This window comes from Aethalodelphis obliquidens, unplaced genomic scaffold, assembly GCF_003676395.1.
Source record: "Aethalodelphis obliquidens isolate GAN/ISIS:26980383/991018 unplaced genomic scaffold, ASM367639v1 scaffold14, whole genome shotgun sequence".
In the NCBI taxonomy this organism is placed as follows: domain Eukaryota; kingdom Metazoa; phylum Chordata; class Mammalia; order Artiodactyla; family Delphinidae; genus Aethalodelphis; species Aethalodelphis obliquidens.
The window spans coordinates 3,217,623-3,240,662 of NW_020837958.1; the positions used below are offsets into that span (position 1 = coordinate 3,217,623).

A 23,040-nucleotide genomic window follows, 5' to 3' on the forward strand; every position below is an offset into this window, starting at 1 on the left:
GGAGCCTGGGCTGAACCCCTGACATTTTCCCATGGCTTCTTTCCACTAGGGGGCCTGGCTGTGGATTGGGTCCATGACAAACTCTACTGGACCGACTCAGGGACATCAAGGATTGAGGTGGCTAACCTGGACGGGGCCCACCGGAAGGTGCTTCTATGGCAGAACCTTGAGAAGCCCAGGGCCATTGCCTTGCACCCCATGGAGGGGTGAGTGAGCTGTGGCTGAAGCTCCCAGGTTCCTCATGCAACCTCCAGGGACAGTCGTCCCGTCCCCCCCCCCCACCACCTGGGCCAGACTTTATTGGAAGGGGGTGGGGTGGGCGGGCATCCTCACAGGGTGATGTTAATAGCCTTGGCTGTGCACTCAGACACACCTGGATTTACAGCTCTTCAGTAATTGGCTGTATGGCCTTGGGCTAATTAATCTCTGTGCCTCCATTTTACTCATTTCTAAACTGGTGATCGAAAATATACCTACCTCACAGCTGTGTGAAGATTAAAGATTGAATGAGATGATGCATTTTAAATGGCATAACACATTATATAAGTGGCAGATGTTTAGTATTTTTGTTATTAGTTCATAGGGTTGAGCTAATTAATAAAAATTAATAGGGGGCTTCCCTGGTGGCACAGTGGTTGAGAATCTGCCTGCCAATGCAGGGAACACAGGTTCCATCCCTGGTCAGGGAACTAGATCCCACATGCGTGCCGCAACTAAGAGTTTGCCTGCCACAACTAAGGAGCCCACCGGCTGCAACTAAAAAAAAAGCGCAAGTGCTGCAACTAAAGGAGCTGGCGAGCTGCAACTAAGACCCGGCACAACCAAAAAATAAATAAATCAGAATAAAATAACTTTAAAAAAAAAAACCTGGCAAAGTTGAATGGCAAGAAGCTGGCATTACTTTAAAAATAAAATAAAAATTAATAATTTTATTATTAGAAGAAAGGTCTCCTGAAATGCAAGTTCTTAGCCTCTGGATTTTAAAACTTAAATGCAGGGACTTCCCTAGTGGTCCAGTGGTAAATAATCCGCCTTCCAATGCAGGGGACGCAGGTTCGATCCCTGGTCAGGGAACCAAGATCCCATGTGCTGCGGGGCAGCCAAGCCCGCGCGCCACAGCTACTGAGCTTGCGTGCCTCAGCTAGAGAGCCCACGTGCCACAAACTACAGAGCCCACGCGCTCTGGAGCCCATGCGCCCTGGAGCCCGTGCGCCACCACTAGAGAAGAGAAAACCTGCACACCACAACTAGGGAGAAGCCCGTGCGCCCGAACAAGCGCCACAATGAAGGCTCCCATGTGCCGCAACGAAGACCCCACGCAGCCAAATGAATAAATATTAAAAAGAAAAATTTAAGTGCAGTCAATCAAGGGGGGTGTCCTCTAAGATCCTACAGTTGCAGGTCAGCTGTTTTAGAAACACTGTGTGTGTGTGCGCACATGCGTGCGCATGTGTGAAATTACAAAAGGCGGTGGTAGACATTATGACGAAGAAGAAAGTGCTTGTCCTAAGTCGTATCACCCTAGTATATTGTCAGTTCCACAAGGTCAGGATTTTTGTCTGTTTTGTTCACTGCTGCACTCCCAATACCCAAGATAGATATGCCCTGCTCGTAGCAGGTATTCCAAAATTTTTTTTGTTAAATGAATACATGCCCTGTCTAGAGACATTTAAATTCAAATATAGAAAAAATGCTTTGCAGACCAAACAATGTGTCTCCTAACAGTTGGAGTCACCTGGTTTAAACCAATAAAAGCCCCCTGCCTGATTACTATCCTGGGTACTTACCCACCCTCTACTGCCTTCCTCGCAATGTGCTTTTTTCTATTCCCAGTACCATTTACTGGACAGACTGGGGCAACACCCCCCGCATCGAGGCCTCCAGCATGGATGGCTCTGGACGCCGCATCATCGCCGATACCCATCTCTTCTGGCCCAACGGCCTCACCATTGACTATGCCGGGCGTCGTATGTACTGGGTGGACGCTAAGCACCACGTCATCGAGAGGGCCGATCTGGACGGGAGTCACCGCAAGGCTGTCATTAGCCAGGGTGAGGCCCTCCCTTCACTCTCCTTTATCTCTCATCCTACTTCCACTGGCCCAGCCCCCAGGAGCCTTGGCAGAGGGTGAGATTTGTGCAGTTGCTGGGCCTGGGGGCCAGGCAGGCCGTGTCTAGACTGAGGTCATCCTGGGCTTTCCCCCAGGCCTCCCGCATCCCTTTGCCATCACCGTGTTTGAAGATAGCCTGTACTGGACAGACTGGCACACCAAGAGCATCAATAGTGCTAACAAGTTTACTGGCAAGAACCAGGAGATCATTCGCAACAAACTGCACTTCCCCATGGACATCCACACCTTGCACCCCCAGCGCCAGCCTGCAGGTAAAAAACCGCCCACCTGATGGGCCTCCAGTGCTTCTGAGAACCTTCCTTGCACCTGTCACAGTTGCCGTTGTTTCTCGCGGGGAAATTTGAGATTAGCACTGATGTGGGCGAATCCCTCCCTCTGCTGGAAATTTAGGGTAGTACAACGTTGAGACTCATGAAGGACTTTCAATTTCACTGTCCCCATCTAATTCATGCAGACATTTCCTGTGTGTCAGGGATTCACTCTGCTTACAGGTGGGGCAGATATAAAAACTAATAAGGCCTAGTTCCTCCCTTGAGGGAACTCATACCCTTGCTAAACCACTACTCACTAGTCTTGGGACCGCTTCTTCCAACCTTTGGTCTTACCCGACCTTCTTGCTCTGGGCTTTTTGAGCAGGGAAAAACCGCTGTGGGGACAACAACGGAGGCTGCACCCACCTGTGTCTTCCCAGTGGACAGAACTACACCTGTGCCTGCCCCACTGGCTTCCGCAAGATCAGCAGCCACGCCTGTGCCCAGAGTAAGTGGGTCTAGGGCACCTGCCTCAATGGACATGCCTTGTGAGGGTGGGTGGAAGGAACAAGGGATAGGAGTTCAGGGATTGCCAGTTGTGGGGAGGAGCCGGGCTCCTCAGGTAGCCCCTGGAGAGGAAGAATGTAAGAGGCTGAGGGCTCCCATGTCAAAGCTGAGGGCTGGGCTTCCCTGGTGGCGCAGTGGTTGAGAGTCCGCCTGCCAATGCAGGGGACACGCGTTCGTGTCCCAGTCTGGGAAGATCCCACATGCCGCGGAGCAGCTGGGCCCGTGAGCCATGGCCGCTGAACCTGTGTGTCCGGAGCCTGTGCTCTGCAGTGGGAGAGGCCACAACAGTGAGAGGCCCACGTACCGCAAAAAAAAAAAAAAAAAAATGCTGAGGGCTGAGGGCCCAGCAGTAGTCCCTGAAGGCTCAGTGACACCACCCAGTCAAGTACGAACTGCTGCAGCCAGGCTTGTGTATCATTTCACCCAGGATGCTTTGTCTGTAGGCAGCAAGAGGGTTCCAGGCCCTTCTACAAAGCAGGGGAATGGCTTCCTAGCTCTTTACCTTTAGCCTCACCCTGTTACAGACTTTCTCTCAGCCCCTAAACCATAGAGTAAGATTGGGACTTCTGATGGTGCTCTGCATACATAAGCCCTGGATAAATAAGTGCCTAGTGAGTGAAAGATAATGGGATTCCCAGGGGGCTCCCTGAACCGCTACTCTGGCTTCCTTTGAGCTCCTGAAGGTGTATTGCCTTGAGAGGGTGGCCTTGTCTAGCTCAGTGGTGCAGGTGCTTTTTCCTAAGTATAGTCCAGAGAAGCGTGATCCAGATGTATAGCACAACCAGCAAGGGGCTGGGGTAATTCCTCACACATCACAGCTCTTCTCATTTACTGCTGTATGCCCACTGATCCTCTTATCTCTGGTTAAAATCAAATTTCTCTTGGGATCTAGGTCTTTTCCAGAGAGTGAAATTAGGAAAACTATTCAGAGGAACAGGGGCAGTGGTCATTCAACACTTTGATTGAGAACCTCATTTCCTTGCCTTCTTTTGTGCCCAGCTATTCCCACGTTGTCTTAATGAGATGCAAGGAACTTCCCCTTAAAGGTTTCCCAGAGCTTAAAAGAAGATAGCTGATAAAGTTAGGCAGGAAGTGCCTTTCCAAGCAGAATAGTATATGGGGAAATATTCAGACAGACCAGAATAGGGGCAGGGGATGGAAAAGAGCCAGCTGGGAAGAAGCTCTATAGAGGTGTGGCCAGAGCTCCATCTCTGGAGTCAGACCTGAGTTCAAGTCCCTGCTTCGGTGCTTTGTAGCTGTGGGATCCTGGACCAGTTACTTGGCCCCTGTTAGCCTCAGGATTGCTTATCCAGAGAATAAGAATAAAAATGGCATGAACCACAAAGGGTTGTTATGAGGGTAAAGGAGACGAGGCAAGAAAAGCACCAAGCTTGGTGCCTGGCAAGGAGTAAGTGCTCTGCAAATAGTCATTATTGGCTGAAGTCATGAAGAGCAAGAAGAAGGGATCTAGATGACGGAGTGGAGCAGAAGTCCTGAAGCGGACACGGAGGCAGAGAGGCAGGGTGGGGTTGACAGTGACCTAGCCAGTACACCAGAGGAGCCTGAGCAAAGTAACAGGAGAGGCAAGCTGAGATGAAGCTGACAGACGCTTAAACAGGATGCACCTCTGGGCCCTGGTTGAGTCTACTTCCATTGGATCTTAAAGTCTGATTGTGCCAGCACGGGCTGCCCGATGCTCAAAGGGGGCCTGAGGTGTGAAGAGTAGGGGACAAAGGGCACCAGACCCCAGGAAGTGTGATTGAACCAGATGTCACACAGGTGAGCGTCTGTGTCTGTCATTGTTATTGGATTTAGAGCATTAAAAGAAGACCCCTTTCGGCCTTTGATCAGGTCTTGACAAGTTCCTGCTTTTTGCCCGAAGGATGGACATCCGTCGGATCAGCTTCGACACAGAGGACCTGTCCGATGATGTCATCCCACTGGCTGACGTGCGCAGTGCTGTGGCCCTTGACTGGGACTCCCGAGATGACCACGTGTACTGGACGGATGTCAGCACTGACACCATCAGCAGGGCCAAGTGGGATGGAACAGGACAGGAGGTAGGGCCCAGCGTGGGCCCAGGCCCTTGGGGAGGGCAGAGATTGAGGGATGGAATTCACCTTCTCCTGGGTAAGGGCTTCCCCTACCTTTGCCAGCCTGTGAATTGGTGGAGTTTGGGCCCCCGAGCTGGGGTGTAAGTCCAGTTGGTGACAGAGCTTTGCTTCCTGCCTAGGTGGTAGTGGATACCAGTTTGGAGAGCCCGGCAGGCCTGGCCATTGATTGGGTCACCAACAAGCTGTACTGGACAGATGCAGGTATGTAGAGGGCAACTATGGCCTGGCTCTCTGGGATCCTCTTATTTAAACCCCTGGCCTCGGGTACAAAGGGCCCAGTGCCCCTCCTAGACCATTTCTGTCTTGACCTGAAGTCCTTGGTAGGTCAGGAGTGGTTGGGCTGCTGCAGAGCTGAAGTTAGCCGCTCACATCTGAGGGTTGGGCCTTTGCTATTCAAGTGGCGGCTACTTCTGCTGTGCAGCTGATGCTTGAGAATGCTTTGCGTCATTTCAGATAACGCCCTGTGGTTTTCCTTCCATCGCTGTCTTGGTAAAAGAGGCATTTTCTATTAGGCAGTTAAATGTGGAAGGTAAGGGGAATGCCTTAAACCAGAGCTATCAAAGTGTGGTTCCCAGCAGAATCAGCATCAGCATTACCTGGGAACTTGGTAGAAATGCAGATTCTTGGGCCCCACGTCACACCTGCTGAATTGGAATCTTCGGGGGTTAGGTTCAGGAATCTCTACTTTCACAAGCTCTTCTGGTTTTTGTGCACACTAAAGTTTGAGAAGCATTGCCTTAAATTATAGGACAGAGTGGGTTGCTTGAGTTGAGGAAGCCTTACTCTTCCACGAAATGGAACTGATCACTTCCTTGAATTTCTTCTTGATGTTCAATTCACTAAATATCCATCGCGCATTTATCACAAAGTATTGCTTGAGCATCTACGGCATGCCATGCTCTGTGCTGGGCATGGGAGGTAAGAGGGCGAATGACCAAGACTAGTTAACGTCTTTGCCCCTTACTTCTTGGTAGGGACAGACCGGATTGAAGTGGCCAACACGGATGGCAGCATGAGAACAGTACTCATCTGGGAAAACCTTGATCGTCCCCGGGACATCGTAGTGGAACCCATGGGCGGGTGAGCACCAGCCCCTTTGGAACAAGTTCCCCCCACCCCCAGATCTGAGTACTAGGGGGGAGTCTGGAGGTTAGAGAGAGTGGCTAGATCTCACGGGCACACCAAGGAAGCAAGAGCAGCTGTAGAAACCACAGAGCATCGTGACAACTCTGTCTCCTTCATGGACAAGGAAACCTTTTACATTTAAAATTTTTTTTCTTTTTCTGTTTTTTTGTTTGTTTGGTTGGCTTTTTGGTCTGCTTACCAAAGTAATCCATTGTGTTTTTTTTAAAAAAAAAAAGTCTGTAGAAAGTGAAGATTCCCTATAATCTCACTCTCCAAAAATAACTGTGGTTAACAGTTTAGGGTATTTTTTCCAGATTTTCTTCTATGTGTATGCATACATGTAGCGGTGGAGGTGATGGTTTTGGTTTGACAACAATGGCATACTCTTCTGTAACTTGGGTTTTCACTTGGCTATATATCTTAGCTATCTTTCCATTTGATTATATAGATCTATTTTTTTCTTCTTGGTGGTTATATAGAATTCTGTTAAGTTGATATACCATAATTATTTAACCCATCCAGTCAAGGAAACATTTAAGATCCTCGGGTACTTTTTGATAGGGATGTGAGATACAAGACCAGAACCCAGAAGGGGGCTGGGAACTGAGGCAAGAGGCTGGGGTAGCTATAGCAAGCAGAAACCCTCAAACCCTAGGAACCCTGAATCCCCACTGGGCATTAACTGGAAGGCTTGTAAGACCTCCCTTGCCTGTGCCCAGGTACATGTATTGGACGGACTGGGGTGCAAGCCCCAAGATTGAACGAGCTGGCATGGATGCCTCAGGTCGTCAGGTCATCATCTCTTCTAATCTGACGTGGCCTAATGGATTAGCCATTGACTATGGGTCCCAGCGGCTATACTGGGCTGATGCTGGCATGAAGACGATTGAATTTGCCGGACTGGATGGCAGCAAAAGGAAGGTAAGGGTGGTACTAAGGCATCCTCCCCCAGCCCTGACAGCCTCCAGGGTGGCGCTTCCTGGCTGGCAGCTAACAGGACCCAGGGAAGCCTAGGGGTGATCCAGCATGGTGCATTTGCTATTTCTCTGAAACTGCGGCTGTGCTCCAGAGCCCGGGGTCCCTGCTCCTTGATGAAGAAAGGAAACTAGGGATCATGTGGCTTGTGGGCTGAGGGTATAAGTGCTTTCCTGATAACCATCAACACTAATGCTAATTAATCACCAGTTGCATATTGGGCCCATGACCTCTCTCTCTCTTTGTTTTTATTGTTTATTTTGATATAATTTCAAACCTACAGACAAGTTGTAAGAATAGTCAAAAGAGGGCTTCCCTGGTGGCGCAGTGGTTGAGAGTCCGCCTGCCGATGCAGGGGACACGGGTTCGTGCCCCGGTCCAGAAAGATCCCATATGCCGCGGAGCAGCTGGGCCCGTGAGCCATGGCCGCTGAGCCTGCGTGTCCGGAACCTGTGCTCCTCAATGGGAGAGGCCACAACAGTGAGAGGCCCGTGTACCGCAAAAAAAAAAAAAAAAAAAAAAATAGTAAAAACCAATAACTAATATTTTGCCACATTGTTTTTTTTTTGAAGATAATTTTTTATTAATTTTTATTGGAGTATAGTTAGTTGCTTTACAATGTTGTGTTAGTTTCAGCTGTACAGCAAAGTGAACCTACTGTATAGCACAGGGAACTCTACTCAGTGCTTTGCCACATTGTTATATCATTCTTATTCTCTCTCCACACACACACACCACACAATTCTTCTGAACCATCTGAGATTAAATTGGAGACATCCTGCCGTTGAACCCATAATAGTCCAGTGCATATTTCCTAAGAATAAGAACATTGTCTTGCATAATCCCAATATAATGATCAATACCAGGAAATTTATCATTGATACAATATTACTATCTAATCACAGTCTATATTCAATTTCACCACCAATTGCCCCGATAATGTCCTTATAGCTTTTTTTTTTTTCATTTTTCTTTTTTAGTCCAGGATCCAATCCCAGATCACAGTTGTTTTTAGTAATCATGTCTCTTTAATCTGGAACATTTCCTCAGCCTGTCTTTGTCTTTCCTGATCTTCGTATCTTTAAAGAGTGAATGCCAGTTATTTTGTAGAATGTCCCTCAGTTTGTCTGATGTTTCCTTATGATTAAGTTCAGATTATGCATTTGGGGCAGAAATACTACGGTAAGTAAAGTTGTGTCCTGAGTTTTCAATGTGCCTTATCAGTAGCCACTGATGTCAGCTTGTCCCATGATTGTGATACCAACTTTGGTGGTACAGTTAAGGTGGTGTCCACTGTAAAGTTGCTATTTCTCCCTTTGTAATTAATAAGTAATTTGTGCAGAGACACTTTGAGATAACGTAAATAATACATGATCTTTTACAATCATCACGGAACCCTTGGAGCCAGGCACTGTCACGATCATATCACAGATTGGCTGACCAAGGCTCAGATTTTATAACCAGCTCTAGCTCAAGGTCACACAGCAGGTGGTACTGGCAGAGCTGCATCCTGCCTCCTCACCTGAGCCCTTGACCACTGCTCTGTACTGTCAGGACTTGCTGGGGCATGACACAAGTGCTGGGTCCCTGGCAGGTACTGATTGGAAGCCAGCTGCCCCACCCATTTGGGCTGACCCTCTATGGAGAGCGCATCTATTGGACTGACTGGCAGACCAAGAGTATTCAGAGTGCCGACCGGCTGACGGGACTGGACCGGGAGACCCTGCAGGAGAACTTGGAAAACCTCATGGACATCCACGTCTTCCACCGCCGGCGACCCCCAGGTAAGCAGCCCTTGGCCCACACTTGCTTCTCCTCTGCTTCCCTCTGCAATGGTCCTTCCCATTGACCCATTCCTCTCCACCCAGTGTCCACACCATGCGCTACGGAGAATGGCGGCTGCAGCCACCTGTGTCTTCGGTCCCCAAATCCAAGTGCCTTCAGCTGTACCTGCCCCACAGGCATCAACCTGATGCCTGATGGCAAGACCTGTTCACCAGGTAGGTCTAAGCATCACAGACCTAGATAGAGCCTCTCTGGGAGGAGCAGTGGCTCTCTTTCTTCCCTGCAAGTGGACTCTGGTGTGGTCTGAGAAACCTAAGCTTCTAGAGGCTTAGGGGCGAGATGAAGCTTTTAGAAAAAAGAAGAGGTCCAGAGGAGCAGGTAGACAGGATTAGAAGCAGGATCCAACTAGGTCTCATGGTGTCTTCATGCATATTAGAAGAAGATGCTCCTTTCTCAGACAGTTTACTTTTATCTGTTGGGAAATTGTCATAATATACTGGTTCGGTTAGAACAAGTCAGTTTTGTTCCTTCTGCCCAAAATCGGTATAGTAAATACTAGAACATATGATATCTGCAATTGGATGGTACCTCCTTTGGAAATGGCACTTTTGTGAGTACACACAACCAGCACAACCTTCGTATAACCTTAATTGAAAGGTCTCAGAAGCAGGACCTGGCTGCCCAGATGTTGGATGTTGAGGTTTCTCCCTAGGGGCTGCTGCATGGTAGGCTGCATTTGAACCCTAACTTCCTGGGGAATTAGAGCAAGAAAGGAGCTCTGAATTGTGCTTTTCAGGTTGTGGGTAAAGCCCTCCTTCACCTAACATGAAGTTTCTTAAACTTCATGGTAAAAGGTCTTTCAAAGAGATTCATTTTCATGATATTAATAAAGAGTGATGACTGTGTATCAGACCCAATGCTAAGGGTTTTCTGTACGTGATCTCTTTTATTCCTACAGCCACCCTGTTACTGTCCCCATTTTACAGATGATGAAAGTCAGCCTTAAACAATTTAAATAATGTGCCCAGGATCACAGAACTAGAAACTAATGGAGACAGGGCATGAACTTCAGTTTGCCTTACTCCAAATGTTCTTAATGGCTGTGCTAGGATGACTGTCCTCTTTCCTTCTCTCCCCACCTGGGCAGGCATGAACAGTTTCCTCATCTTCGCCAGGAGGATAGACATACGCATGGTCTCCTTGGACATCCCTTATTTTGCCGATGTGGTGGTACCAATCAACATTACCATGAAGAACACCATTGCCATTGGAGTGGACCCCCAGGAAGGTCTGTGTGGCCCTCCCTTCTCTCCTGGCCCACTGTCCCTGCCTTACAGCAACTGCTGCCCTTGCTTTCCCACCACCTTTGCCTCCTGGTAAGAGCCTGGGGGCTCCCCGTTCCCTCTGGCATGACCCCTGCCCCATCCCTATAGCACTTTCTCTTTGGTTATGAGGGCATGGGGTTTGGGAGCCTTCCACTTCATCTCTGCCAAGAGCTATCCTGCTATGATATTTCTATATTTCCCTTGATATCCTCTGCTCAGGGGTATAGGGCTCTCTGACATGCCCTGGTGTCTCAGGGCATGTTAGCTGTGTGTGTTCCTTTGGGGGGCGGGGTAAAAGTCCAGGCTGAGCCAAGGCTTCCCTTTCCAGGAAAAGTGTACTGGTCAGACAGCACGCTGCACAGGATCAGCCGTGCCAATCTGGATGGCTCACAGCATGAGGACATCATCACCACAGGTGGGCCTTGCTCCCAGCCCAGGGACCACCTGTCTGGCTACAGAGCTGGGGGAGATATCCCATCTGTTTTAAGGCAGGAGCCAGTGTGCTGTCTTGACTTCCTGCAGGGCTGCAGACCACAGATGGGCTCGCAGTGGATGCCGTTGGCCGGAAAGTGTACTGGACAGACACGGGAACCAACCGGATTGAAGTGGGCAACCTGGACGGGTCCATGCGGAAGGTGTTGGTGTGGCAGAACCTTGACAGCCCCCGTGCCATTGTACTGTACCACGAGATGGGGTGAGAGCAGCTCTGTGGCTCCAGGCTGCGGGATGGGCTGGCTCAGCTGGGGCGAAGGATGGGGTGAAGGGGGGCAGTGGAGAGCAAGCATGCTTCAAAGCACTGAGACTGACCTCTCTGGGGCACTTCCACTTCCTTGTGACTTCCTTCAGGGTGGCAGTATAGTGTAGAGGTTAAAAGCATGAACCTCGGAATCAGAAATCCAGGATTCAAATTTCTTCACCATTTATTAGCTGCGTCTGTCACTTTGGGTCCAATATTTAACCTCCCTGGTCCTCAGCTTCCTTGCCTTTAAAATGGAGCCGACAATGAAAATGCATGCCTGTGGACCTTGTGAGGATTAAGTGGGATAATGCATGGAAAGTACTTTTTTTTTAACTGTAAAAAACATAACATTAAATTTACCATCTTAACCATTTTTAAGTGTACAGTTCAGTAGTGTTAAGTATATTCACATTATTGTGAAACAGATCTCCAGAACTTTTTCATCTTGCAAATCTGAAATTCTGTATTCATTAAGCAACAACTCCCTTTTGTGCATGTAAATACTTTTCACAGTGTTTGGCATATTGTTAAGTACTCACAGTAGACAGGAACTGTGGAAATAACCAGCTAGTATTGTTTCTTGCCCAGGTTCATGTACTGGACAGACTGGGGGGAGAATGCCAAGTTAGAGCGGTCTGGAATGGATGGCTCAGACCGTACCGTGCTCATCAGCAACAACCTAGGGTGGCCCAATGGACTGACTGTGGACAAGGCCAGCTCCCAACTGCTCTGGGCTGATGCCCACACGGAGGTGAGGGTCCTGCTCCTGCTGCTTAGCAGAAGCCTGGGGATATGGGAGAGGCCTATCTGGAAGCTCCGCTGAGGGCTCCCAGTCTTCTGATAGCCACCCCTCACCCTCTCCTTCCTCTGCAGCGAATTGAGGCTGCTGATCTGAATGGTGCCAGTCGGCACACCCTGGTGTCACCTGTGCAGCACCCATATGGCCTCACCCTGCTCGACTCCTATATCTACTGGACTGACTGGCAGACCCGTAGCATCCACCGTGCCGACAAGGGTACTGGCAGCAATGTCATCCTGGTGAGGTCCAACCTGCCAGGCCTCATGGACATCCAGGCTGTGGACAGGGCACAGCCACTGGGTGAGAAGATCCCTAGAGCTGTAAGCCAGAGCTTCTGACTTCCTGGGGGTATCTCAACATCAGAGATAGATCCAGAGCACAGAGATGCCTTTACAACCTGAGAGACAGGGACCTGCCTAAGCCCCCTTGCAGGATCAGGCTGTGTTCCCTCTGGGTATGGCTGGTACTGCAACAGCAGGGTGCTGTCACCTTCAAAGGACTCCTGGAGACACCCCTGCTCCTTCTGCCTCTTCCCTGCCAGGCACCGAATCCTGTTATGTAGAATAGCAAACAATCAGGCACAAAAAACTAGGACCTTTATAAGATTCAGACCATATTCCAGGCTGGGTGTCAAAACTCGTGCTTCTCTTTCTCAGGTTTTAACAAGTGCAGCTCGAGAAATGGTGGCTGCTCTCACCTCTGCCTGCCTCGGCCCTCTGGCTTTTCCTGTGCCTGCCCCACTGGCATCCAGCTGAAGGGAGATGGGAAGACCTGTGACCCCTCTCCTGAGACCTACCTGCTCTTCTCCAGCCGCGGCTCCATCCGGCGTATCTCACTGGACACCAGCGACCACACAGATGTGCACGTGCCCGTTCCCGAGCTCAACAATGTCATCTCCCTGGATTATGACAGTGTGGATGGAAAGGTCTATTACACAGATGTGTTCCTGGATGTTATCAGGTATGAGGGTCCCCGAAACCTTCAGAAGACACAGACCTGCTTCTGACCTTTGATGGGTGAGGTTATGGTCTGTGTTGACCTCTAAATGGACTAAGTGATTCTGCAACTTGGATAGTGAGTTCTGACCCTGAACTGTATGCTTTATAGTGTTATCACTTACAGCAGAGTTTCAAACTTTTGTTTTCTTTTGTTTATTTAAAGATGATGAAGTGTTTCAAGATTTTTTTTTTTCTGGTCACGCCACTTGGCTTGTGGGATTTCCCAACCAGGGATTGTGTCCCCTGTGGTGGAAGTGCAGAGTTCTACCCACTGGACCGCCAGGGAATTTATCTATTTAAAGATTAATAGGGACTTCCCCGGTGGTCCAGTGGCTAAGACTCCACACTCCCAGTGCAGGGGGCCCAGGTTCGATCTCTGGTCGGAGAACTAGATCCCACACACATGCCGCAACTAAGAGTTCGCATGCCGCAACTAAAAAAGATCCTGCATGCCGCAACTAAGACCCGGCGCAGCCAAATAAATAAATAAATATTAAACAAAAAAAGATTAATAGAAGCCCAGTATGTAAAACAAACAGATAAAGTCAGGCTGGGGACCCGGAGCTTTCTACCTCTACCATTGGGCTCTGCAGGAGCTCCAGTGATCCTCTAAGACTCATTGATCAGTTGGCCGTGTAGCCAAACCAAGTATCTGTATTATAATGCAGGAACGCTGGCCAAATGCCAAGGCTTATGGTTATTTACAAGGTTGTGTTGGGTTTTGTTTTTTAATATTTTTTGTTTTATTTATTATTATTCCAGTTTTTTACCCCGACACAGCTGAGGAATGTGGTACCCTGTCACCAGTTAGAGGGTTTTACCATGGCAGAGGTTCTCACGTAGAAGAACAGGAGCATTCCCTTTTGTTCTCCCTGAGGGGTGTATTAGAATCTGGGAGCTGGTGGGCATATGTAGTTTACAAAAGTCCCCCGTGTATTTGTGACATGCCCCCCATTCTGAGGTTGAATTCCCTGGTGTAGGACTGCTATAAAAATGCACAGATTTTGGAAAAATCTGCCCTTTCTCATAATCACTATCTAGCAATCCTTGTCTCCTCCTTAAGGTGTATGGGGTTTATTAGCCTGTCTTCTGGCAAGACATGGGCCCAAATGCCCCCTACTTACAGCAGGAAACACTCTGTCCTCCCAATAATTTATTCAGTTTGGCAGATATTTTGAATACCTACTGTGCTAGATGCTGAGGAATGTACTTATAAATACTTGGTCCCTGCCCCTGTGGAGCTTACAGTGTAGTGGGAATCCAATTATGGGAACATGGATGAAAGGGGTATCAGCCTATTGCTGATCTGGTCAGTCATCCAACCCTGGGCTGTTCCCCAAGGCGAGCAGATCTGAATGGCAGCAACATGGAGACGGTGATCGGGCGTGGGCTGAAGACCACCGATGGGCTGGCAGTGGACTGGGTGGCCAGGAATCTGTATTGGACAGATACAGGCCGAAATACCATTGAAGCATCGAGGCTAGATGGTTCCTGCCGCAAAGTGCTGATTAACAACAGCCTGGATGAACCTCGGGCCATTGCCGTTTTCCCCAGGAAGGGGTAAGTTTTTTGGCCAGCAGAAAAGAGACCCAGGGAAGAAGGGCCTGATGAAGAGGCTCTTGAAAGATGCCTGTATATTAATGGTATCTGGGTGTCCCTGTATTCTCTCAACCTCTGGATGCCATCTTCCCATGCCTTGCTGATGGCGCTCTTGTGTCCCAGGTACCTCTTCTGGACAGACTGGGGCCACATTGCCAAGATTGAACGGGCGAACTTGGATGGCTCTGAGCGGAAGGTCCTCATCAACACAGACCTGGGTTGGCCCAATGGCCTTACCCTGGACTATGATACCCGCAGGTGGGAATCCTGTCCCAGACAGCCTCCTGGAAATCAGGTGGGCAGAGGAGAGGATGGTTGAGATTGAAGTAGTGAAAACAAACAAGTAGAAAGCTCCTTGGTAGGTAGGGAAAAGCAAGCAGTGAGAAGTATAAGGGCACAAATTCTTGGAGCAGGTGTTGCTGAATCCAGCACTCAACCCTCAGGCGGGGATTATCTGGTTTACATGTTTTTCATTTGAATGCTTTAGCAGAGCAGATCCCACTACCCCCCCATCCAGTTAACCGATTCTTTGCATTTGTTGCTCTCCTGATCCCATCAGGTATTGGAATTTGCAACTCCTGATCTAGATTAAAAATACTGGAGGGCAGGAGAAGAGGGAGGAAGAGGCTCCAAAGCAGTCAATTCTCCTTTCTGCTCTCAGAAGAAGGGAAGGGAATCAAAGTCACCTGGAGAGTTGGACTGGAGGAGAGGAATGCCTTCTTCCGTTAACTTCACTGAGCTCTTTGTAGACTGAGTCTCTTCTTGAAGGGCATTCACAAGAATTTGGGCTTTGATTCTTGGGTAGGAGTCAAAGGGTTATCAAGTCGTTGAAGATGAGACGGGGGGCTGGCTCCTCCGAGGTCACTAGATTTCTACCCTCCGCAGAACAGCCCTGGCCTCCCCACTTATGAGTCACCAACCAAGTTCTGCTCTTCAGCTTGGGGATTCCCAGTGACCTCTCATCAAGTCAACTTGACTGCTCACAGCACCTGCCAGTTCAGCTCAGGAGGGGACAGCTAGCTCCCTGAGGGCAGGGCTGGGCTACCTGGCAAGTGTCTTCAGCAGCTGCCTTTTCTCCTTTCCTTTACAGGATCTACTGGGTGGATGCCCATCTGGACCGGATTGAGAGCGCCGACCTCAGTGGGAAGCTCCGGCAGGTCTTGGTCAGCCACGTGTCACACCCCTTTGCTCTCACTCAGGTACTGGCTCAGGAGAGAGGTAACTAAACCTCCTTGACCAGGGGTGTTTCCTCGGGGTTCTGCATCAGCAGCCTCAGCCCCAGGTGCTACTGAACAGGTTTGCTATGGAAGCTCATTTTAGGGGTGATTCTTGTACACTGAAGCCTTGCCACTATGTGCCCTGCTGCTCCTGCTGTCCCATGTTCTAACATTCGAAGCAGTGGCTCTCAAACAGCTGTACGGAGTCAACTGTGGAATTTGTTAAAATGCATATCCCCGGGCACTGGATATAAAGAATCTGCCTCCTGAAGGTTGGGCAAAGAATATTCATTTTAACAAGTTCCCCAGCTGATCCCAGTGCTGTGGTCCCAGCATGCAAGCTCAGGCAGCTTACTTTAGTGGGCAGAGGTGTGGAGTGGCTGAAAGCCAGAGTTTTCAGGCAGGTAGCCGGTCGGTAAGTGTTTACTGAGTGAGTACCTCCCATGAGCCAGCTCTGTGGGTTCAAGTTCTGCCTGTGTCATGAAGTAACTATGCAACTTTGACAAGACAGTGAACTTCTCTAAGCTTCACTTACTTATAAAATAAATGAGTTTAATAATAGCATCGGGCTTCCCTGGTGGCACAGTGGTTGAGAGTCCGCCTGCCGATGCAGGGGACACGGGTTCATGCCCCAGTCCGGGAAGATCCCACACGCTGTGGAGCGGCTGGGCCCGTGATCCATGGCCGCTGAGCCTGCGTGTCCGGAGCCTGTGCTCCGCAACGGGAGAGGCCACAACAATGAGAGGCCCGCGTACTGCAAAAAACAAAAAACAAAAAATAATAGTATCCTCCTGAAATATACACAAAGCATTAGCAGAGTATCTGGCACTCAGTGCGTGTTATTTCTAATCATTTTATTTAGTATTAGCTGTCACTATTTTAGAGTTCTAATCCTGTATAATAATTCAAGAAAGGAAAAAAGGTATACCAAGCCTGGGGCCAAAACAGGGATTCTCAATCATTTAAAAATCTTTGTCCCTCGGGAGGAACACTCCCAAACTCATTCTACAAGGCTACCATCACCCTGATATCAAAACCAAAGATGTCACAAAAAAAGAAAACTACAGGCCAATATCTCTAATGAACATAGATGCAAAAATCCTCAACAAAATACTAGCAAACAGAATCCAACAGCACATGAAAAGGATCATACACCATGATCAAGTGGGGTTTATCCCAGGAATGCAAGGATTCCTCAATATATGCAAATCAATCAATGTGATACAGCTACTAACAAACTGAAGGATAAAAACCATATGATAATCTCAATGGATGCAGAAAAAGCTTTTGACAAAATTCAACACCCATTTATGATAAAACTCTCCAGAAAGTAGGCATAGAGGGAACCTACCTCAACACAATAAAGGCCATATATGACAAACCCACAGCCAACATCATTCTCAATGGTGAAGAGCTGAAACCATTTCCTCTAAGATCAGGAACAAGACAAGGTTGCCCACTCTCACCACTATTATTCAACATAGTTTTGGAAGTTTTAGCCACAGCAATCAGAGAAGAAAAAGAAATAAAAGGAATCCAAATCGGAAAAGAAGAAGTAAAACTGTCACTGTTTGCAGATGATGTGATACTAAGAGAATCCTAAAGATGCTACCAGAAAACTACTAGAGCTAATCAATGAACTTGGTAGAGTTGCAGGGTACAAAATTAATGCACAGAAATCTCTTGCATCCCTATACACTAATGATGAAAAATCTGAAAGAGAAATTAAGGAAACACTACCATTTACCACTGCAACAACAACAAAAAAATACCAAGGAATAAACCTACCTAGACAAAAGACCTGTATGCAGAAAACTACGAGACACTGATGAGAGAACTTAAAGATGATACAAACAGATGTAGATATACCATGTACTTGGATTGGAAGAATCAATATTGTGAAAATGACTGTACTACCCAAAGCAATCTACAGATTCAGTGCAATCCCTATCAAACTACCAATGGCATTTTTCACAGAACTAGAACAAAAAACTTCACAATTTGTATGGAAACACAAAAGACCCTGAATAGCCAAAACAATCTTGAGAAAGAAAAATGGAGCTGGAAGAATCAGGCTCCTGGACTTCAGACGATACTACAAAGCTACAGTAATCAAGACAGTATGGTACTGGCACAAAAACAGAAATATAGATCAATGGAACAGGATAGAAAGCCCAGAGATAAACCCACGCACATATGGTCACCTTATCTTTGATAAAGGAGGCAAGAGTATACAATGGAGAAAAGACAGCCTCTTCAATAAGTGGTGCTGGGAAAACTGGACAGCTACATGTAAAAGAATGAAATTAGAACACTTCCTGGACTTCCCTGGTGGTGCAGTGGTTAAGATTCCACCTGCCAACGCAGGGGACACGGGTTCAATCCCTGGTCCGGGAAGATCCCACATGCCGTGGAGCAGCTAAGCCCGTGTGCCACAACTACTGAGCCTGTGCTCTACAGCCTGTGAACCACAACTACTGAGCCCATGTGCCACAACTACTGAAGCCCGCGCACCTAGAGCCCGTGCTCTGCAACAAGAGAAGCCACCACAATGAGAAGCCCGTGCAACGCAACGAAGAGTAGCCCCTGCTCAGCACAACTAGAGAAAGCCCATGCACAGCAACAAAGACCCAGTGCAGCCAAAAATCAATCAATAAATTAATATAAAAAAACACTTCCTAACACCGTACACAAAAATAAACTCAAAATGGATTAAAGACCTAAATGTAAGGCCAGACACTATAAAACTCTTAGAGGAAAACATAGGCAGAAAACTATGACTTAAATCAGAGCAAGATCCTTTTTGACCCACCTCCTAGAGTAAAAATAAACAAATGGGACCTAATGTAACTTAAAAGCTTTTGCACAGCAAAGGAAACCATAAACAAGATGAAAAGACAACACTCAGAATGGGAGAAAATATTTGCAAACAAAGCAACTAACAAAGGATTAATCTCCAAAATATACAAGCAGCTCGTGCAGCTCAATATCAAAAAAACAAACAACCCAATCCAAAAATGGGTAGAAGACCTAAATAGACATTTCTCCAAAGAAGATATACAGATTGCCAACAAACACATGAAAGAATGCTCAACATCACTAATCATTAGAGAAATTCAATTCAAAACTACAATGAGGTATCACCTCACACCCGTCAGAATGGCCATCATCAGAAAATCTACAAACAATAAATGCTGGAGAGGTTGTGGAGAAAGGGGAACCGTCTTGCACTGTTGGTGGGAATGTAAATTGATACAGCAACCATGGAGAACACTATGGAAGTTCCTTAAAAAACTAAAAATAGAACCACCATATGACCCTGCAATCCCACTACTGGGCATATACTCTGAGAAAACCATAATTCAAAAAGAGTCATGTATCACAATGTTCCTTGCAGCACTATTTACAATAGCCAGGACATGGAAGCAACCTAAGTGTCCATTGACAGATGAATGGATAAAGAAGATGTGGTAAATACACATGATGGACTATTACTCAGCCATAACAAGAAACGAACTTGAGTTATTTGTAGTGAGGTGGATGGACCTAGAGTCTGTCATACAGAGTGAAGTAAGTCAGAAAGAGAAAAACAAATACCGTATGCTAACACATATATATGGAATCTAAAAAAAAAAAAAATGGTTCTGATAAACCTAGGGGCAGGACAGGAATAAAGACGCAGACATAGAGAATGGACTTGAGGACACGGGGAGGGGGAAGGGTAAGCTGGGAGGAAGTAAGAGAGTAGCACTGACATACATACACTACCAAATGTAAAATAGATAGCTAGTGGGAAGCAGCTACATGGCACAGGGAGATCAGCTCAGTGCTTTGCAACCACCTAGAGGGGTGGGATAAGGAGGGTGGGAGGGAGATGCAAGAGGGAGGGGATATGTATGGGGATATACATATGCATACAGCTGATTCACTTTGTTATACAGCAGAAACTAACACAACACTGTAAAGCAATTATACTCCAATAAAGATGTTAAAAAAAAAAAATCTTTGTCCCTCGGGCTTCTCTGGTGGCGCAGTGGTTAAGAATCTGCCTGCCAATGCAGGGGACACAGGTTTGAGCCCTGGTCCGGGAAGATCCCACATGCCACGGAGCACCTAAGCTGGTGCACCACAACTACTGAGGCTGCGCTCTAGAGCCCGCGAGACACAACAACTGAGCCCACGTGCCACAACTACTGAAGCCCGCATGCCTAGAGCCCATGCTTCACAAGAGAATCCACCGCAGTGAGAAGCCCATATACTGCAATGAAGAGTAGCCCCCGCTCACCTCAACTTGAGAAAGCCCACGCGCAGCAACGAAGACCCAATGCAGCCAAAAAAAAAAAGGAATAAACAAAATAAGTAAATTAAAAAAAAAACAATTAAAAAAAAATCTTTGTCCCTTTTTGACAAACATGCACTCTATCTGTATTCTGCATTGTATCCTACTGGCCAGTAAGATTTTGTCTGGCTTTACTTAATGATAGGCTTTTCCCCACCCCGTACTCCAAATGTAAAACTACAGGATTATATTGAATTTAGTTTCTCAATCTACAAGTTTCCCCTGAGGTTTCTGATGTATACTGCAGGGATGGGAGGGGAACCACCTACATTGCCCTTCCCCACCCCTGGTAGAGAATCTCAGGATCACTACGTTAGAGGGCAGCTGCCTGCAGAAGTAACCAGAGGACTTGGGCCAGGGCTCTGAGTGATGGGCCCAGAAGAACAGGGACCTAGAACGACTGCCCCCCCCCGGCCCCCGCAATTTACTCCTGTTTGCTAGGTACAGGAATTTATTTATTCACTGAGCCACTGGGTCAACTGACTGAGGACTAAGTGTTAGTGCTGGAAATTGAGAGATGAATGAACCACATTCTTGTTCTTGAAGAACTTAATCTGGCAGGACAGATAGACATGTAAACAAATGACCATAGAGCGTCGAAACTCACCTGTGGAAGTGAGGACAAGCTCAGAGCAGCATGGAGAAAATGGTGAATGCTCTATGGATTGGGGGAGATTTCCTGGATAATGTCATATTTGGGGATGCACAGGAGCTGACATGGATAAGGGAAGAAGAGGGCATTTGGACAGAGGGAACACACGGGCTGAGGCACGGAAGCTGTACCAGGGTCTGCCTATTAATAGTTACTCTTTTTGGGGTTTCCCTATTGAGTAGCAGGACAGGTGGATCTACTGGACAGACTGGCAGACCAAGTCAATCCAGCGTGTTGACAAGTACTCAGGCCGGAACAAGGAGACGGTGTTGGCGAATGTGGAGGGACTCATGGATATCATCGTGGTTTCCCCTCAGCGGCAGACAGGTGGACTCCAGGGTCCTGAGCCTGCTTCCTTACCATTGGTGGGGTTGGTTGGTCACCCTGAGGACTGTTAATAACCAAGACAGAGCCACAGGAGAGCCTTTTGGTTCACATCTTAAGTTCTTAGACCTTTCAGCCCCCTGTCGTTATACCCTTCCTGCCCCACGGTCCCTGGGAGTAAGGTAGCCCCAAATCTCCTCCTTTTTGAGAAGTGTCAAATTAGGAGACTTGATTCTGCCCCAGGCCAGACATTCACATCTGCTTTGCCCCCAGGGACCAATGCCTGTGGTGTGAACAACGGCGGCTGCACCCACCTCTGCTTTGCCAGAGCCTCAGACTTTGTATGTGCCTGTCCTGACGAGCCTGATGGCCGGCCCTGCTCCCTTGGTGAGTTGGACTAATTGGCCTCCTGGAACAGCAGAGCCCTTGGAAGGGCAGGGGATCAGCAGCCTCAGCTTTGTTCTTCTGGGTGAGATTTCCCCTCAGGGGTTCTTACAGCAGAGTGACTGGGAGCAATGGGTTTGAGCTTTGGGATGGTACAGACCCAGGTTTGTCTGGCTTCTGGCATTTACTAGGATGGAAATCGGGTCTCCTGATTCCCTGATCCCTACTGTGACCTGTGCACTATCCTCTCTTTTGCCCTTTGTGGGCCAGCTAGCCCATCCGGAGCTATTAATATTGGAAACTGGGACTTCCCTGGTGGCGCGGTGGTTAAGAATCTGCCTGCCAACGCAGGGGACACGGGTTCGAGCCCTGGTCCGGGAAGATCCCACATGCCGTGGAGCACCTAAGCCCATGCACCACAACTACTGAGCCTGCGCTCTAGAGCCCGTGAAGCACAACTACTGAGCCCACGTGCCACAACTACTGAAGCCCGCGTGCCTAGAGCCCATGCTCTGCAACAAGAGAAGCCACTGCAATGAGAAGCTCGCGCACCACAATGCAGAGTAGTCCCCACTCGCCACAACTAGAGAAAGCCTGTGAGCAGCAACAAAGACTCAACGCAGCCAAATAAATTAAATAAATAAATTTATTAAAAATATATATATTGGAAACCAAATCCTTTTTATGTACAGTATTGAGAAGGACATCTAACAGGGGTGCCTAGGATCAGGGCAGCTAAAAAATTGCTTTATCAAGTTCTCCACATGCTACTCTTGGACCATATGTAGATATTTGTGGCTCCAGTGATCCACTCCAGTCCTTGTTTTCTCTCCAGAACCTGGCCTGGTGCCCCCAGCTCCCAGGGCTACCAGCGTAAGTGAAAGGAGCCCCGTGCTACCCAACACGCTACCGACGACCTTGCGTTCTTCTACCAGCTGGACCCGCACATCTCTGGAGGAGGTGGAAGGGAGGTAAGTGGGTCAGTATGGAATTGGGGGCTCTTTGATTCAAATCGCCATGCCCTGCCAGCAGAAGACCGTAGGCCCAGCTTGATGATTCTGGCAGATGGGAGGTAGATCACATCATTAGCCACCTGTCCCTGCTACTTGGAACTGGAGATGATATTTAGACTTGCAGGTTGTTGCAAGTAATTCTTTTTTTTTAGCTCTGAAGGCAAGAAGCTTTAAGACGAGCTTTAGAGAGAAATCACTCAGGAGGAGTTTCTGCCCGGCATTCCTCCTTCTTCCTTTCTTTCAGTGACGTTTGCTCTCACAGAACAAGTTTAGCACGTGGTCTTGTCCTACAGTTTACTTAGAAGCCACTAAGTCATAGTGGTCTCTGGGCTGTGGCTTTTTAACTTGGGACATCCCCAGGGATGTGATGGCCTTAGTTTATAATGACCTGTAACACTCAAACGCACATGCATGTATGTGCATGTGTACACACACAGACACACACCCCGTTATTAAATAAGCAAGCATAACCATGAACGGCTCTCAAATTAAGTGTAAAACATTATATTTCATTAGACCGAAGGTGCTGTCAATTTAAAATGCATCCTGATTTGAGAGATTAAACTGAAAAAATGACCAACAGCAACTGTGAGATGCCATTAATTGTAAGACACAGTCCTATCTCAGAGATATTAGAATATAGAAAAAATGCACATCTTAAAATTGATGAAATATCATGTTATATTCCATTTAGAGAAAGTCT

General features: G+C 47.8%; 1 protein-coding gene across 1 annotated transcript in view; it reads left to right on the top strand.

The window, feature by feature from the left end:
* The window catches only part of LRP4 (LDL receptor related protein 4), a 52,470-nt gene that overhangs the window by 19,483 nt on the left and 9,947 nt on the right, over positions 1–23,040 (top strand). The window contains exons 13-34 of the mRNA XM_027114810.1: positions 50–206; positions 1,834–2,051; positions 2,206–2,382; positions 2,768–2,890; positions 4,801–5,009; positions 5,183–5,264; positions 6,038–6,143; positions 6,908–7,109; positions 8,758–8,947; positions 9,032–9,163; positions 10,096–10,236; positions 10,602–10,688; positions 10,796–10,967; positions 11,601–11,763; positions 11,886–12,111; positions 12,468–12,771; positions 14,151–14,369; positions 14,532–14,666; positions 15,499–15,607; positions 20,799–20,943; positions 21,214–21,327; positions 22,160–22,295. Of these exons, the coding sequence (XP_026970611.1) occupies positions 50–206; positions 1,834–2,051; positions 2,206–2,382; positions 2,768–2,890; positions 4,801–5,009; positions 5,183–5,264; positions 6,038–6,143; positions 6,908–7,109; positions 8,758–8,947; positions 9,032–9,163; positions 10,096–10,236; positions 10,602–10,688; positions 10,796–10,967; positions 11,601–11,763; positions 11,886–12,111; positions 12,468–12,771; positions 14,151–14,369; positions 14,532–14,666; positions 15,499–15,607; positions 20,799–20,943; positions 21,214–21,327; positions 22,160–22,295 (3,547 nt within the window). The remainder of the gene's footprint in view (positions 1–49; positions 207–1,833; positions 2,052–2,205; positions 2,383–2,767; positions 2,891–4,800; positions 5,010–5,182; positions 5,265–6,037; positions 6,144–6,907; positions 7,110–8,757; positions 8,948–9,031; positions 9,164–10,095; positions 10,237–10,601; positions 10,689–10,795; positions 10,968–11,600; positions 11,764–11,885; positions 12,112–12,467; positions 12,772–14,150; positions 14,370–14,531; positions 14,667–15,498; positions 15,608–20,798; positions 20,944–21,213; positions 21,328–22,159; positions 22,296–23,040) is intronic.